The 18,496-nt window shown below is 35.8% G+C and overlaps 1 protein-coding gene across 3 annotated transcripts in view; it reads right to left on the bottom strand.

The window, feature by feature from the left end:
• Positions 1-18,496, bottom strand: part of PCNX1 (pecanex 1) — a gene marked incomplete at its 5' end in the record, with an annotated part of 166,814 nt that overhangs the window by 57,628 nt on the left and 90,690 nt on the right. For all 3 annotated transcript variants that reach the window (XM_014583989.2, XM_006167960.3, XM_014583990.2), the window contains 7 exon segments: positions 703-795; positions 2,843-2,948; positions 3,357-3,466; positions 11,299-11,390; positions 14,325-14,435; positions 15,009-15,180; positions 17,030-17,062. In XM_014583989.2, the coding sequence (XP_014439475.1) occupies positions 703-795; positions 2,843-2,948; positions 3,357-3,466; positions 11,299-11,390; positions 14,325-14,435; positions 15,009-15,180; positions 17,030-17,062 (717 nt within the window).

The raw sequence follows: 18,496 nt of genomic DNA, 5'->3' as shown, positions 1-18,496 counted from the left end.
ACATACTGATTACATGGCCTACAGATGAGAAGAACCGTCCCTTGAGGAATAATGCTTGAGGAGCCTCGCCCTTACCTACACCTGACGTATACAATAAGGCTCCAGATTTCCAGCTGTGCTGTAATGAGATCTGGGGGTGTCTGACAGAGAACAGGGGATTTTGCATAGAGGAGGGATGTGAATCATGTGGCAGGCAGCCTCTAAAATGGTCGCCATGATTGCTGCCTCCTGGTCTTCACACCTGTGTGCATTCCTGTCTGTGCCATACCAAGCTTGGTCTGGGTGACCAAGTGAATAAAGAAGTGGCGGAACATCGTGTCTGGTTCCAGGTTACAAAAGAGTACTGCTTCCATCGTGGGCTTTCTCTCCCAAGGATCACCTGCTATGGGGGAAACCAGCTGCCAGTTCCTGAGGATACTCAGCTGCCTCTGGTGAGAAACTGAAGCTCTGGCCAGCACTCAGCAAGGCACTGAGGCTGTAAATTAAACCCCTGATGACTGCAGCATTATGAAAAATCCTAAGCTAGAATCATCCAACTAAGCCAGCCATTCATGAGCTGGAGAAAACCATGAGAAAATAAGTATTTGTTGTTAAAACCAAACACAGTCACTCATTTTCGCACTATCGACAAACATTACAATAAACCAGAAGCCAGAAGTTATTTCCCCCCCAACTGAAAGAACAAAATAAATGATTCCTTACCTGTAATACTGTGAACACTGTGCTTACATGAATAGCAAAGTACAGCACACCAATCACAATGCACACCACTAGGTCAGACTGTAAACGCTCACTCTGTGAAACAAAAAAAGAACTACTGAACAAATACATACAATTTCTTAAAAAATATTTATAACCGGCAAAGTTTTAAAAATAATTTTGATATGATTTAGTAAGTCTAGCTATTTCTGACACCTAGTAATTAGTTATAATAAATCCTATTTTCTTCCTCAATTTCCTCATATTTTGGCTTAACACTGCAAGACCAAGGAATTTTAACAGGTTATCTAGTTCTACATGCTGTATTAAGACTTTTAAAATAAAGATTCTCCACTCACTCTATTGATCTTTTTACACAGGGGAAAAGAAAATAAGGTTCTTATGTTACCATATAATTTATAGAAATACATTCCTGTGGAAATAGAGTGTACCCCACTCCTTGGATAAATCTTTTTATTGATCTTTTGAAACATAAAACTGCATGCACATGTCCCATTTTCTTAATAGATTTTGGTTCTTTCAGTGGTTATAGTAAAAAGCAAAAATGTCTTGGTATCTTTGGTTGAGTAGATTTGTGCTTATAAACTAAAATCTGAGTATCCTATTATACTTAAGGTAAATTTTCTTTGTTATACAGAAATTAAAGAAAAAAATACCTGAATTATATCTTGGAGGCAGTTTTGTACTTCAAAGTGTTCTAAAGAATTACATGAACAATTAAAGTCCCTGAAAATAAATACCTAATTCAACACCTATATAAATTTAGCCTTTCACAAATGGATGTAATGTAAAATAAAACTGAAAAAGGAACATTTATGTTTTGCTCAGTGAAACAGCTATGAATCTATGTAACTCAATTTTTTCAAATAATTATTAAAACGATACAGGCAAAATATGATTCAGTAAATTAGACACTTTTAAAACTTACTGCATTTACTTCAACCTGGAAAATACACACTATTTGGACCACCCTTGGTAAAACATCCTAAGAGACTAGTAAATGACTAGAAAGGACATAGTTTTTATCAACAAGAACAATAACAACAAAATGAATTTAGAGTAGTATTAATTTTGTAGAACCTAGTCTAAACTACGTATTAGTTAAGTGCTGTGCATTAGGAGCTAGGTCCCACATGGCTGACTGCAATTCAAATCTCAGCAATAGCAGCTTGGAAAACGTAGGGGCAAGCAGGTGCCATGCTGGTTAAGGTATTGGACTCTCACATGGCCAACAGCGGTTAGAATCCCAGACCTGGTGGCTTGAGGATCACTCAGGGCATTTTGCATGTGCGCCCCAAATCCCAAGAGGAAAGCAGAAGAGACAGCAGTGTGACCATCCCGCCAGGAGATGATTTCTCACTTTTGCTCTCACTGTCTCTGTCTCTTTCCACTGACTACATGTGCCCTATGGCAAAAACCTTTAAAAAGAAAAGTAAAAAATAAATATCAGGTCTGGCATATGCGTTACATGTATACCAAAAATTCTGATGAGGAGGAGAAATGGAGAAAAAAGACTGTGGCATGGCCATGCCCTACTAGAAGATACTTTCTCCCTCTTTTCTTCTTTTCCTCTCTTGCAAGCACTCAAAAGCATGCCCTACTAGAAGATACTTTCTCCCTCTTCTTTTCCTCTCTTGCAAGCACTTAAGGAAGTGCTTTAATTCCCAATCCCTTTTGCAATTAAAAAAATAGTTATGACCAGGAAAAGTAGATGTTATAGTGCTTATGTCACTAGACTCCCATATAGTTGACTATGGTTTGAGTCCTGGACCTGACTGCTTAAAACTCACTCCAGGCGCATGTGCACATGTGCCCAAAATCCCAAGAGGAGAATGGAGAAAGGATTGCAATGTGATCGTTCCCCTGGGGGGTGACTTCTCACCTTCTGTCTTTTGGGTAAGTGCACACACTCAATAGCAAAAATCTCTCTAAAATAAAAAAGTCTATGACCAATGAGATTACTTAATTTCACCTGCCTTAAATATGAATGTTTAACATTATTTCACATGGAATGAGCAATTTTTATGTTAAAATTTGGAATAAAGACAGTCAACTTTGTATGACTAATCCTTTTTTTAAAAAATTTAAGTCTTTTGGGTGATTTTAAAAGTTAAAAACTTACGACAGAATTTCTAAGTTTTTCTGGCAGTGGGTCTTTGACTTCAGATAGAGGGTCTTCTGGATTTTTCTCTTCTGTTTTTGGAAATATCTTGGATTGCACCAAAGAGCTTTACAGTTTAAAAAATTAAAAGAAAGTAATTAATAGAAAATAATATATAACCTGAAAAACATTCATTTAAATGGAAAATAAAGTTTATGCCAGAAAGCCAAATGATCCAAGTACACTTAATCACTAGCAAATGATAAATTCTAAAAAGTTTAAGATAACATAAATAGCATACAATAAGAATATTTTTATTATAAGATAGTTTTAATACTTGGGAGAGAAAAAAATAACACACACTTTAAACTGACATGGTTAAAATGACCCAAAGTTAATAATATTTTAAAAGCTATTAGAAATTAGGCTGATAGCACTTTAAAAAGGTGCTGAGAAATGAGATCTTGGACAATCTATGAAAGAAACAGCAACTTACTTAAATGTCTTTAATTCAATAACAATTGATTACACTTACAAAAGTACAGATGGATCACTGCTTTGTCGGCTGAGATGATAGGACATTGCCACTAACAAACCACAAAAAATGGAGAAAAGCACTGGAATATGTTGGCCATCCCAAGAATCCTGTTGACCAAAAAAAAAAAAAATTAATGGCACAATATGCTTCTAATTTATAAACCATCCTGTAATTCTTTATTTTTTCAAATAATTATTTAATTTTATTTATCATTACTATTATTTGAAAAGTTGCTACAGAACACATGTACTCACCAGAGTGAGAGTGGGAGAGTAAGAAAGAGAGATGGAAAGTGAGAAAGCAAGCCACCAGGTCTGGGACTTGAACCACGGTTGGCCATGTGGGAGTACAATGCCTTAACCACCATGCCACCTGCTGGCCCTCATAGAGTTATTTTATATCAGTATTTTGGAGAAAGACAATGAACTTAAATTCAACAAAAAATGTAGATTTATTACTTTCTGATGAGTTGCTAGACTTCTTTTGGTAAAGAAAGTTTTCTTTAAAACTCCATTCATACTCCAGAAATAATCTGCTTCTGATGTATGATGCTATCAAATTTTTAAGCATTTAAGAGATACTAAGTTTACAGTAAACTACATGTTTTTTTGAATAATGAAATAACTTGGTATAGGATAATTTTTATTATATATAATAACTGAATAGGAAAAAGCAACACATGATACAACACATTAGAGCAAAAATATTTTTTTACGTTTATATGCTACTTTCTTGATGTCTTTGTTCATGTAATATATCGTTATATTTGTTTCTGAATGAATGAACTGCATATTCCCAAATAAAAATAACACAAAGGTACAAAGACTAGCTTCCAAGACCAACAAAACAGCCAAACACATGGGTGTGCCATGTTGGCCCTGCTCACTGTAGTATCTCTGCAGTTAATGAGCGTGGTATCTGGCACAGAATGGGTAATACTGTTAACAAAACAGTTAACAGTTCTGTGAGAGACACCATACTAATCCTTCTTCTTTCTTTGGGAATCTATGAAGGGAAAATGGTAGGAGTGGGGAGCCAAATGTAGTTTTTAAGGCAACTTGTCTTTTTCCTCCCACGTAAAAATAGCATTGGTAATTGTTCCAAATCACAACATAGATGTATTTTTTAATGCCTAAATCAAAACCTCATTATCATCATATTAAACACTATGTGTAGAGCTCTATTCTTAGATCTTTCTATTACCTAAATAATTTTTTTTGAGAGATTTTTTGCTATAGGGCATGTGTACTCACTGGAGGGAGGGAGGGAGGGAGGGGGAGAGAAGGAGAGAGAGAGAGAGACAGAAAATGAGAAAGCACATCCCCAGGGGGATGGCCACACTGCAATCCCTTTTCCTCCACTCTCCTCTTGGAATTTTGGGCATGCGTATGAGACCAATGTGAATTTCAAGTCACTGAGTCCAAGACTTGAACCGCAGTTGACTATGTGGGAGTCCAGTCCACTACACCACCTACTGGTCCCATTACCTAAATAATTTTTACAATAATCTTTGGAAGTATGTACTATTACTTCCCAATTTATAAATGACAAAATTAAGGCAGAGAAGGTTTAAGTTATTTGTCCAGTTCAGTGGTAAAGTTAAGTGGTAAAAACTAAATCTGACTTCTGGTATATCCGAGTATAGTATGAGGAGAGCTAAAACAACATGTGAAGAGTTTAAGAAAGAAAGAGAGACAAATACAAAAGAAAGCAAAGTTAAAGAAGAAAACGAAGTTGACCCTTGAACAATGTGAGAATTGGGGTGCCAACCCCCAGTACCTGAAAATCTGCATAAAACTAAACTACTAATAGCTTATTGTTGACCAAAATATTTCTAACACAATTAACACATATTTGTATATTATGTCTTATATACTATATTTTTACAATAAAGTAAACTAGAGAAAATGTTAAGAAAATTATACATGGATAGAACTGTATTTATTCTGTAATATATTTATATTTTAGAAAAATCCACATATTAGTGGACCCGCAGAATTCAAACCCATGTTGTTTAAAGGTCAAACCTGATGTTTACTAAGGAAGACAAAAGGAGGCTGTGTGTGTGTGTGCGCGTGTGCATTTATGTGGTGGATGTCCGGGGGGAGGGGGGTAAAAGAAACATAACCCTACAATATTCATAAAGAGCTGTTCATAAATAAAACTTAAAATTTATAAAAATGTAGAAAGTAGAAAAAGTAGTTAGAGGTAAATACTGAAAGAATCAGCTCAAAAAACTGAAAGAAATAAGTCTGAGGAAGAAAAATAAAAGACTAAGAAGTTGCTATTCTGGGTAATGTTTTTAAGAACTCTTTGACTCTAGAATATAGGCATGTATAACTTTCACAAAAGTTAAAACTAAAAAATGATATTTAATATAACTACTCTGTAAAACTGATCAATCCATTTCTGGACACTTAGCTAAGGGAAATGAAAATATAAGACCACGCAAAACTTTGCCTGTTTCCCAGCAGCCTTGTTTACAACATCCCTACGGCAGGGACAACTCAGATGCTATCTAAGAAAGTGGATGAGTTGTGATAAATTCACGGAATAGGGGTAAAGTGGGACTAAAACCAAACGGACTACTCCATAGTAAAAAGGAATGACTAAAATGCACAGTGTGTATTATTGGCAAAGTCGGTCGGACAGACGCGGAAGACTAACTACCTAAGGTATCAATCATTTCAAGTACATGAAGTTCAGAGACCTGCATAAGGACAGTGGAGGAGGGGGAATAAGGAATTTCAAGTACATGAAGTTCAGAGACCTGCAGACTAATCTACAGTGAAAGAAAGGACAGTGGAGGAGGGGAAATAAGGAATAGACATATGAGGGGATTTTCTGGTGAGACACAAGTATCTGTATCTTGATGGGATGTAGATCACGCAGGCGTATCCATTTGCCAAAACTTACCAAATTGTGTACTTGAGATATATGAATTTCTCTATATGTAAATTTTGCTTTAGTTACAACCAAACAAAACAAGTATTTAGGGGAAAAATACTCAGACAAAAGAAGAACACTCCTAAGTTATCTCAAAGTGACTTGTTTATTTTATTGATAGTAAACAGTTACTGCACATTCAAAAAAATTACAGAACACCTCCTGTCATCCGTGCCCCTTCCCACTCCAATTGCTACAATAAAATCCTAACGCCCAAAGCAATGGTATTAGGAAGTGGCACGCTGGAAGGTAATAGGTCATGAGGGGAGAGCCCTCATGAACTGTTTTAGTTCCCTTAAAAAGGAATTGCAGAGAGCTCTCTGGGGCGCTTTCCAAGAAGTTGGCTGACTGCAACACAGAAGAGAGCCTTCGCCAGAATCTAATCATGCTGACACCCAGATCCTAAGACTTCTAACCTCGGAAACTGAGAGAGACGAGTTTCTGCTGTTTATAAGCCACCCAGTCAGACTTGGTTACAGTAGGCCAAACTAAGATACCTCCTCTTAACTTACAAATTATCGATATATATTTAAAAAGTGACAGTAACTACTATCTCTGTTGAATCTTTAATGGAACAAACAAAACCCAGTTACCGCTGAGTTTTTAATAAACTCTGGTTTGGAAGTGGGAGAAAGGACAGGAGAAGGCTCTGAAAAATAAATCCATTTAAAGAGGCTGACCTAGGTCAATAGACAGAAATGTCAGTTTAGTTTACCCACTGTAGTAGGCCTTGATTTCTTCCAAGGTCTAAATGTTTCTGCTTTATTACATAATAGCCAAATTCTAGCAACCTCTAAAAAATATATAAACAGCTGGAAAGTTTATACATATTAATAGGAGGTACTATGTGGTCTCAAGGAAAAATGTTTAGCTTTTAATGACCTAAACATCCTGCTAAAAAGCTTGGGAAGAAATGAGAATAAACACAAAGTCAAGATCAGGAAAATACAGACATAAAAGATTGTACCACTAAAAAGAAGAAAAGAAAAAATTAACTATTTCTCAAATTATACAGTAAAGTCTCTCATTGACTCTAACTGCCCAGATGTACCATAGTTTTCAATTTATTATGTATTTACACAGACTTTTTTTTAAAAGAGGTTTTTGCCTTAGGACACGAGAGAGAGAGAGAGAGTGAAAGGGAAAGTGAGAAATCACACTCCCCAGAGAGTGGGGGGCAGGGATGGCCACATCACAATCTCTTCTCCTCTATTCTCCTACCAGAATCTTGAGCATGCATGCACGAGCACCCAATGTGATTTTAAAGCCACCAGGTCTGGAACTCGAATCATGGTAAGCCAAGTGGGAGTCCCACAATGTAACTGCTATACCATCTGCTGGTCCCAGACTATGTATTTTATTGAATGATTGATTAATTTGAGAGAGATTTTTTTTGCTCCAAGGTGCATGCATTTGCCAGAGAGACAAAGAGACAGAAAGTGAGAAATCATCCCGCAGGGGGAGATTGGCCCATGCCACAATCCTTTCTCCTCCATTCTCTTCTAGGGATTTTGGTCATGCAAACGTGCCTGTGTGAGTTCCAAGCCACTGGATCCAGGACTTGAACCACAGTCGACCACGTGGGAGTCCAGCATATAATCATTACATCATGTGCTGGCTCCCAGACTATGTATTTTTAAAGCCTGTGTGTGTGCTTTTTAAAAACGCACAAAGGGACCAACAGATGACATAATGGTTATGTCACTGGACTCCTCTGTAGTTGACTGTAATTTGAGTCCCGGACCCAGTGGCTTAAAACTCATGCCACCGGGCACCTGTGCATACATGCCGAAAATCCCAAGAGAATAATGGAGGAGAAGGGATTGCAGCGTGGCCATCGCCCCTGGGGGGGGGGATCTCCCACTTTCTCTTTCTGATGAGAGCACATAGCCTAGAGCAAAAAAACTCTCTTAAAACACAAAACGAAATGTTCAAAGCAGGACAGGCCCCATAGTGCAGTAGTCAGGGGAGCTGGATCCCACATGGCCAACTGCAGTTTGAATCCCAGCCCTGTGGCTTGAAAAACACACAGGGCATATGTGTGTGGCTGCCTAAACAACCCTGTGGCTTGAAAAACACACAGGGCATATGGCTGCCTAAACTCCTGACAGGATGGAGAAAAGAAGGAAAAAGGATTGCAGTGTGACCACACCCCATTAGGGAACAGGTAGGTGCTTTCTCTCTCCTCTCTAGCAAGCACATGTGCTCTCTAGAAAAGACATATATTGCATTTGCTGCATGACTACACCACGATTAACTGACCCAGTCACAAGTGACAGATACTAGCTCATTTTCAGCTATTTGCTGTTACAAAAGTGCTGTAGTGAAATCATCATACACAACCTATTCTTATGTATACTAATAAATCTATAATCTTATTACACTACCATGGGTGGTATTTAAAATTAAAATTGTCTAATATAAGTGTCATGCCCAGAAAGTAGAAAGAAAACCTTACCTTCCTGCCAGCCTTTGGATACACTGCATAGCTAGCAGCTTTACAATTGCTGCTGCTCTGCGATAATATGCCACTGCAGTTGAAGAGGTGTGTATAAACTAGGCCAGAAAACTTCATGTACTTATTAACCCCTATGATTACAACTTGCAAATAATGATTTACTTTCCATACATGACTCAAAACAGAAATCCAATACCTGGAACTAGACTGGCTTAAGGTGGCACACATGGGCAAAGCATGGACTTGTATCTTATAGCCCCCAGTAATTTCCTTATTAGTTCTATTGATTATTTCCCCTCAACTAGATCCCCCCCACCTTTCAAATGCAATCAAGTCTCAGATCTTATTAACAAAAAAAATAAATAAATAAAAATAAACAATAAACACCAAAAACAACTTCATCAGGTATACAAGCTTCCCAACTATTTGCTGAAAGGATACATTTCCTTAATATCTATCAAAACTTAAACTTATATTGATCTGGCTTCCTTAAACAAACACCAACAAACTGCTTTTATTAAATCATCAATATCTAATTAGCTGCCAAATGCTATGAAACCTTTTTCAGGTTCTACTGCCTCTGAAGTTTTCTATGTGGAAAACTGTTCTAACACCTAAATATAGAAATTTTCCAGGATTCTTTCCTTACCTATTTTCTCTTGTCAATGCACATTAGCAGCTTTTTCTTACATCTCATTTAATATTGTTGATAACTTCTGAATCTATTAACCACTACCTTAAACATTCCTACATAACTATATATTTGTATTCTCAGGATGCCCCATAAATATTGAGTTGTCAACTATTTGCTCTCTGTTAAGAAAAAAATTAGGAGAACTGACTTTCCCAACAACCTAATTTTAACAAATAAAGTATTCGAATGTAAATAATCCCTTCCCTCACCCAACTCCAAGGTTTCCAATCTTGTACATTAGTGTCATCATCTTACCGGTTCCTCAAGCCAGACTGTACTCAGAAATCATCCCAAACTCTACTCTGGCTCTTTCCTCTTTACCCATGTAGTCCACAAATATTCATGAAATCCAACATAAAAAAACTTGGTCATAATTTCAAGATGATCAAGATGATCCCTCCTGCTTACACTCCATTCTCGTTCACACTGGACACAAGTACTCATTCGATAATACAACTCATCATTTCCTTGTCTTACCTCAAATGCACTGATGGTTTCCCAATCTCACCTCAGTAAATTTAATTATTTCATAATCTAGCCCTTGCTTACCTTTCCAGCCCTGCTGAAAGCCATCTTTCCTGATATACCCAAGCCTCCCGTAATTCCAAATTATCTGCAGTTTCCTCCATACAACTTCACAGCTTTCGTCCTTGTTTCAACTAACTAATACTTATTTATCCATAAAATTTGGTTAAAATTACCTCCTTAAAAGAACTGTCTTTAACCCCTTTGGGTACTGCAAAGGTGATCTTAATTTGTATACCCGTAACACTGTTTTCATAGCTTCTGTTACCTTGAATTGAACATGCTGGTTGACTTTATCACAGCTACCTATAAGCTACGTAAAAGCAGAAAATGGCTTTTAACAATATTTGGCATATAATAAATGCCCCCATAAAGGCTCCTGCATAAATGAGGCAAGGAAAGATACTAAGAATCACTTTTCACAGTTCTTTCAACCCTACCATTCTGACTGCTTTGTATTAATCATTTAAAAAAAGAAAAAAAAATAAGTATGTATGACTGTGTCTATTAAAAACTTTAAATTTTTCTGTTTACAACTAGATGACAACCATTTAAAATGTAACCTAATATGGGCCAGCAGGTGGCATGGTGGTTAAAGGTGCTGGATTCCTACATGGCCAACCACTGTTCAAGTCCTGGACCCAGTGCCTTGCTTTCTCGCTTTCCTTCTTTCTCTCTTTCTGTCTGATAAAATCTAAAAAAAAAATAATATCAAATGGAATTAAATAAATAAACAATTCCTTAAAAAATCTAACCTAATAATGACATTTAATTTTAGTGTATTAATTTTTACTAGCATTTATCTTAGATTACAGCCTTTGAACTTGTTCTTGTAAACTTAAAGAAATCTTGATATAAAAAGAAGTTATATAAACTCTTAACTAGAAATCTAAAGTCGATTTCATATTCTGGGCTTATCAAGTATGCCCCTATTCCAGACAAGCCCAGTTTTGATATTCCATTTCTAATATCAAATTTTTAAAAATGAATTATTTATTTAATTTTATTTATTCATTCATTTATTTTTTAAGTTGACCAGAGAGAGAGTCAGAAAGTAAGTCGCCAGGTCTGGAACTCGAACCGTGGTCAGTCATGTGGGAGTATCCAGCGCCTTAACCACCACGCCACCTGCTAGTCCCGATAACGGTTAACTTTAAAATACAAATGAGAATGAGAATAATGTTCAGCATATGAAGATAGTGAAAATTAATGCTAAAGTGACACCAAGGAGAAAATATCATTATTACTCTATTTAAAACAATTTTCGTATAGAAATTTAGCCTTAAAGAGAAAGCATACTATAATTTATTGCTCACCTTTAAAGCTCCATAACATAATCCATACAATAAGGCAACTGCCACGATGCTACAGATAAAACTGTAAAGTGCAGCAAGCAGGCTTGTAGTGGCTACACAGTAAAGGAAAAAGAAATTCTTATTTACAGACATCTATGAAAAAAATTTGAAGTCACAGAAAACCATTTAAAATATTATTGACTACAATCAAACATCTACTCATTTGATTTTGTAAAATTCAGTTACTTTTTCATGTACTTTAAATGACTGTGACGTGGAGCCAGCAAGTGGAGTGGTGGTTAAAACACTGGACTCCAATGTGGCTGACACAGTTTGAGCTCTGATCTGGGTAGTTTGAAAAATCATGCTGGGCATGTTTGCATGAATGCCCAAAATCCCGGAAAAATGGAGAAGGGATTATAGCATGGCTATTCCCCGTCAGGGGTGACTTCTCACTTTCCTTCTTATTGTCTCTTTCTCTGTCTCTTTCCCACTAGCACAAGTGCTGAAAGGCAAAAAAAAAAAAAAAAAAAAAAAAAAAAAAAAAAAAAAAAAAAAAAACAAAGAAAGAAAGAAAGAAAGAAAGGATTTTTACATGAAAAAGACTTGAGATCATGGAAACCAGCAGTTAGCGTAATGGTTATGTCAATGGACTCCCACATAGTCGACTGCAGTTCGCATCCCAGACCCAGTGGCTTAAAACTCACACCGGGCACGTGTGCATGCGTGCCCAAGATCCCAAGAGGAGAATGGAGGAGAAGGGATTGCGGCATGGCCATCCCCCCTGGGGGGTGATTTCTCACTTTTTGTCTCTCTGTCTCTCTCTGTCTGTCTGGCGAGCGCACGTGCCCTATAGCAAAAATCTCTCAAAAAAAAAGACTTGAGATCCTCAGTCTTTGATACGAGATAAAATACATTCATCTTAGAAGTAATGAACATTTTACACAGCAGAAACATATTATACCTATATTATGCTTCAAGAATGTATCTTATGTTAACAGAATGCATGAAAAAATGAAGTTTCAGAAGTCTGAATAGAAACTGGATATATATTAAGTACTCACTGAAAAGTAATAGTCTACCTAAAAAATGTTAGACTATTCACCAACAGAAGAAAATTTGTACTCTCATGTGTTAATTTGTAGGAAAAAAGCATATAAGTAACTATCGATAACAAGAAATGGACCCAAAAGTAATAGAAGATGGTTAAGATAGCTAGATTCTATTTTTTAAAACAAATATTTATTTATTTAAATCCATTTATTATTATTGTTGTTATTTTTTTAATATGACCAGAGAGAGAGAGAGAAAGGGAAAGCAAGAAAGCAAGCCACCAGGTCCGGGACCTGAACTATAGTTGGCCATGTGAGCATCCAGCGCCTTTAACTACCACACCACCTGCCGGATCCAAGATAGCTAGATTCCATTAGGTTTTTTGGTTTTTGGGTTTTTTTTTTTTTTGAGAGTTTTTGCTATAGGGCGTGTGCGCTCGCCAGACAGACAGAGACACAGAAAGCGAGACATCACCCCCCAGGGGGGATGGCCATGCCACAATCCCTTCTCCTCCATTCTCCTCTCGGGATCTTGGGCATGCACGCACACACGCCCGGCGTGAGTTCAAGTCACCGGGTCCGGGACTTGAACCGTGGTCGACTACGTGGGAGTCTAGCGACATAGCCATTACACTAACTGCTGGTCCTTGTTTTAAAAGAATTATTTAATTTAATTAATTTATTTATTTAAATTTGATCAGAGAAGGACAGAGAGAGACAAAAAATGAGAAAGCAAGTCACCAGGTCCAGGACTTGAACCATAGTTGGTTATGTGAAAGTCCAGCGCCCTTAACCACCATGCCACCTGCCAGCCCTGCTAGACTCTATTTTTAAAATAGAGAGGATAGATTTTCTTTAATGGAAATTGTATATGGTGATCTTAAAAGAAATCTACAGGAAATAAATTTATTTATGAGATATTAAAAACCTAACACCTTGTACAAGTATGTAAATTATATGACAAAGTCCACTATTATAAATAATATGAACTAAGCCTTTCCCATAATATTTAGATGAATATAATACTAATAAGAGTCCCTAAACAGTAAAAATATCTTCCCCTACTAGACTCTGCTGATTGAATAAACCAGCTGTCTTAATTCACACCTCTTCCAAACACTTTCAAACATTAAAAACATTCTAATATGATACATAACAACATAGAAGCTTAGTTTCTACTTAAAATTTAATCCATAACAACATTTTATAAGCATACATGATTTCACTGCATATACTTGGAAGATAAATGAAGACTGGAAATATAAAGTATAAAGAGAAATAGTCTCTACAATTATAGTAATTTCTTTCCCATTTATGTATTTTCTCTAGTTGCACATCCACCTTTTGGTAAAATTTTGAATAAACAAATGGTATATTTTAAGTACTGGTGGCTGTTGATGTGTTTCTTTTTAAGTTCTACAAATCATTATCGATTCCAGAGTAATTGGTAAGGTCTTACTTAATTTTTAAATGAAATACACATGACATGTGAACAGATTTTCTAAATGTATCAAATCTTATCCATATATTGTACTCTAAAAACAGAGATATTTCTTTAAAAAGTATTTAGTAAAATGCTTTTTAGATTCTGATTTGGGTATTCCTACCCTAAAAATAAACTAAATCTCTGAAACCAAATAAATAGATGTACCAGTTCAAAATGCTACGTATCCAGATCTCAAGCTATTGGGGACAGATGATCTATGGTGATCTATATAGGTGGTCTATGTATATACAAGTCCATATAAACTCACTATAACATTTAGTTTCAAGCTTCTTTTACCACTTCTTATATGTCATCTCCATTATTCCTGGATCTTTCACTAAGATAGTAGACTATTTTTTCTTATTTACAAATGAATTGCTTCTCAATCTGCAATTACTAAAATACGTTTCTATTATCATTTACATATAAACTTAAAAACATTTTAGTGTTCACCTTATTATTTTATGATCTGTAAAAATAATACTGTAATCAGTCATTTTTATACTCACCATTACCACCAAAGATATGAATATCCAATTGTTCACAAAGGTACATTACAAATGTATTCACCTGAGGCAGGAGACCAATGAAAAATACTATTGGGAAACAGAGTGTAAACACTATAGAAGAAAAGAAAAGTAAATTTAAAATATTACATATATCCAACCTTCCATTCATTTGAAGATCATAAATGATGAAAAGGAATCCAGAATTAACATTAACTATTGGGTTGACGGAAAAGTCATGACATTTATTTCTATGTTTTTCTATGCAAAATGCATCAGGACTTTTCCAACAACTCAATACTAAGCAAATTTTAGAAGATATCATTTAGAATTATTTATCTCTATGCAAATATTTGAGTATTAAGTTAAATCTTTCAACTATAAACAATACCTTTTAAAATTATTTCAACCATGTTCATACTATAGGAAACCTAAGACAGGCTCCAAAAAGAAAACAGAAAACAGAAAAACCTTTTGATTCCCTCTGCTTCAGCAGCTGAATTACTACATCTGTTCATGATTAGCTTTCTTCATTCATAAGAGCCCTATAATTTTGTTCCTCAGAGCAGATTACAATAAACAAGATAAGCTTATTAAAACTGTTTTACCTATATAATTGATATATTTCTCAGTATAATATTTATATATAGATAAACTAATGTTAAACATACTTTAAACATGACTCACCTATAACTAAATCCCTGGCTGATATAAACACCAGAGGATTGGTGAAAGTAATCCCATATAATTTGAACTTGGTTGTAGTAAGGTTTCTGCTACCGTAATCCAACAGCCAAATAAGACCACAACATAAACAGAAATAAACTGGTCTACTGTAGGCAATGATACGATTATGACCCTGAAAATGAAATTAAAAGAAAAAAGGTCAGTTCAGTTCATTTTAAGAGTCACAACTAGCTACTGAGATCACTGTCTTATACAAGGGAACTTCAAAAATTTGTGAGGGCTGGCCTCACAATCTAGTGGTTAAGGGAACCAGATCCCACATGGTTGACCATATAGCCTGGCTGCCTGAGAAACACACCGGACATATACACATGCATACCCCAAATCCCAGTAGGATGGAGAAATGGAGGAGAAGGGATTGCAATATGACCATGCCCCACTGAGGGGGGTTTCTTCCTTTCCTCCTCTCCCTCTGGTAAGTGCTCATGTTCTCTGGCAATTTTGAAAAAAGGAAAACACACACACGCAAATCAAAATTTCATGAAAAAAATGGAATTAAAATATGAATTTATTCTGCTACAAAAAAATTAAAATATATGCATAGTTTTTTCGTATATTTCCATTACTATTAACTATTCCAGTATATGGATAAAGATAGTTATATTTAAGAAAGCAAGCAGCACCATAAACTATTTTTGGAATCTATCTGTCAATTATTTTTTTTTAAGAGGTTTCTGCCATAGGGCAAGTACACTCACCGGAGAGAGAGACACACACACACAGTGAGAGGGAAAGTGAGAAATCATCCCACACGGGGATGGCCATGCCGCTATCCCCTCTCTATTTTCCTTCTGGGATTTTGGACACGCATACACATGTGCCCAGCATTAGTTTCAAGCCAACAGGTCTGGGACTTGAACTGTAGACAGCCATGTGGAAGTCCAGTGATGTAACCACTATGCCATCTGCTGGCCCCATATTTGTGAACTACTTTAAAGAGAATGTCCTGTGGGCTTTCAAGTCCATAAATACTTAAGTTAGATATAAAATAAAATAATATTTCATAAATACATAGTGCTAAGTAGATACTTTTGTTTAAAGTCATGAAGTGAATAACAAGGTTTTTCATCTCATTACTTGTTCAAAGGTCTAATATATTAAGTTCTTTATTCTTGCTCCTAATGATTATTGAAGCAAAATAGTTTCTCCCACTTCAAAATTCTATTTTTTAATACTTATTTACAATTATTCCAAGTTTAATAAATGCAAATAATCAACTGAAGCAGAAGTACCTCCCTCTTTGAACTTTATATTTGCTTCCTCCTTTTGCCCAGAGTAGAGTGATTAATAGACTTACTGTCTTTGCTAACTAGCCCAAAACCTTTTTGTTTAGATGTTCCTTAGCAATGTAATCACCAATCACCAGACTCCTGCACAGAGCCATGTGAACCATTAAATAAAGGTCTACAGAGTGCCCTTAGAAATTATTAACCTGCTTAATTAGGCTTCTGTAACTGCTTTCGCATAGGAACCCAACTCCCTTTCCTCTCCATTCCTCATTTTCCATTGTAATCACCATGTCAACCCAGAAATGATTGATTTTTGCCTTTATAAGAATAAAGACACTCCTCCTTTACTGGGAGATATAGGGTCTTTGAGATGTGAGTCCTATTGCAGTCACGGCTAAATCAATTAAATTCTAATAATTTGGCTGTTTGGATGTCCTATTTCCAGCTAATTTGACTACAACACAGCCATGAGTTTAATGAACCATGTCTACCTAATTGATAACATCCTCCTGTAAAAGGCTGTCAGAAATGAATTACTACGCTCATTTTGAACCAAGATAGATTCTTCCAGAACAATGTCATTTACATAAATCACTTACATTTCTAGTAGTGTGTCAAAACTTAGACAAGAGAATAGCAACATAAATCTTAATTCAACTGGATGCTTGCCCCAAAATAGGCTTTGATAAATGTTAAGGAACTAAGAGTTACAGCCATATTAGAGTGACTTACATGTCTGGGAGAAGAAGAATCTGGCTGGACACTCTAAAAATCAAACAGACAGACAGATTATTACAATATGGAAGTCCGGACAGTTTTACAAGGAACTTTCAAACTGCTTGAGAAATTGATTTCAAGTAAATACTTCACAATCAAGAAATGACCTATATTAATTCTGTCCCAAAGATGAGACATCAGCTCCAGATACTGGTGTCACTGTGATATTAAAAACATCTCAGATCTTCCCTAATTCTTGTTTTTCTTTGGTTAATTAGTAATTGGCATCTAAATTAATAGCTCTGAAATGGAATACTGCAGATATATCTATCTCACTGTTCTGCTCATTACTACTCATTAAACTAAAGGTAGAATTCTTTCTCATGGAGCCATCATTCAGTAAATGCACAATAGTGTAAGTTAGTTTATAAGAAAAGCCTAGGTCTGCCCACAAATTCCAGGCTTACTAAAGAATTCAATGGAATTCATATTAAATATATTATGTGTATTTTCACATAAAAATAATCCAGTTAAGTTGTATCCTCGTATGAAATTACCTTCCTAAGGTGTACCAAACGATTTCAGTAGGATGGCCTATTACCAACCTACAATCATACACTGGACCAAGCTCACTGAATCTGACATTTGATCATTGGCTGGATATGAACCTAAGTAATCTTTAATCTCTGTCAGCTTCAACACCCATCCTTCTGTTCCTGTCTTCTCATTTCTGACGTTTTTATTCTTCTAGTCGTCTACAGTAGTTTTGAAAATATCAGTCACTTTTTACCTGTTCCACGTATAACCATATTAACCTGAAAGTAGAGGACAAAACTAAGGGACGAGGGAAACCAGAATACAAGAAATGCACTTAAAGAATTTTAGGCAATAAAGGGATAGAAGAAGTGATTGAAATAAAAGTCAAATCAAATCAGTAATTTTAATATAAAAATCACCAAATTTAATCAAAGGGATTTGGTTACTTGTTTTGGGGGATCAGGGAGGAAGGAACAGAGACTAAGATTTTGAACTGATATCCCCCAATCAAAAGCAACAAAATTGGGAAAAGACAATATTAATCATTAGATGACAATGTGCTTTTTAAAAATGTGTCCAAATGTCTATTAGATATGTATGACTAAAGCTTACAAAAGAGTTGAGGATTTTGAGCTATAAATCTGGACATAATTTGTATATAAAGACAATAAAATAATGTAAGACGACTACACCGGCAAGGAATTGTAAACTGAGGAGACAAATCGAATGGTAGAGAACTCTCACAAGTTAAGTGTTTGAAAGAACAAAGAGACATCAACAAAGAAACAGTGTCTCATCTGAAAAGTGTGAGAATTTTCAGGGTAAAGTCACAGATCAATAATGAAGACAATATAATGTGGAAGATAGTATATCAAGTATTCAATGATACAGCACTCATATTAAATGGAAACTAAAAAAAAGGTCATAGACTTAGCAATTAGACTG

This window comes from Tupaia chinensis, unplaced genomic scaffold (genome assembly GCF_000334495.1).
Source record: "Tupaia chinensis unplaced genomic scaffold, TupChi_1.0 Scaffold145367_1, whole genome shotgun sequence".
NCBI lineage: Eukaryota > Metazoa > Chordata > Mammalia > Scandentia > Tupaiidae > Tupaia > Tupaia belangeri.
The sequence above is the reverse complement of the archived record's forward strand: the minus strand, read 5'-3'. Positions and strand labels throughout refer to the sequence as shown.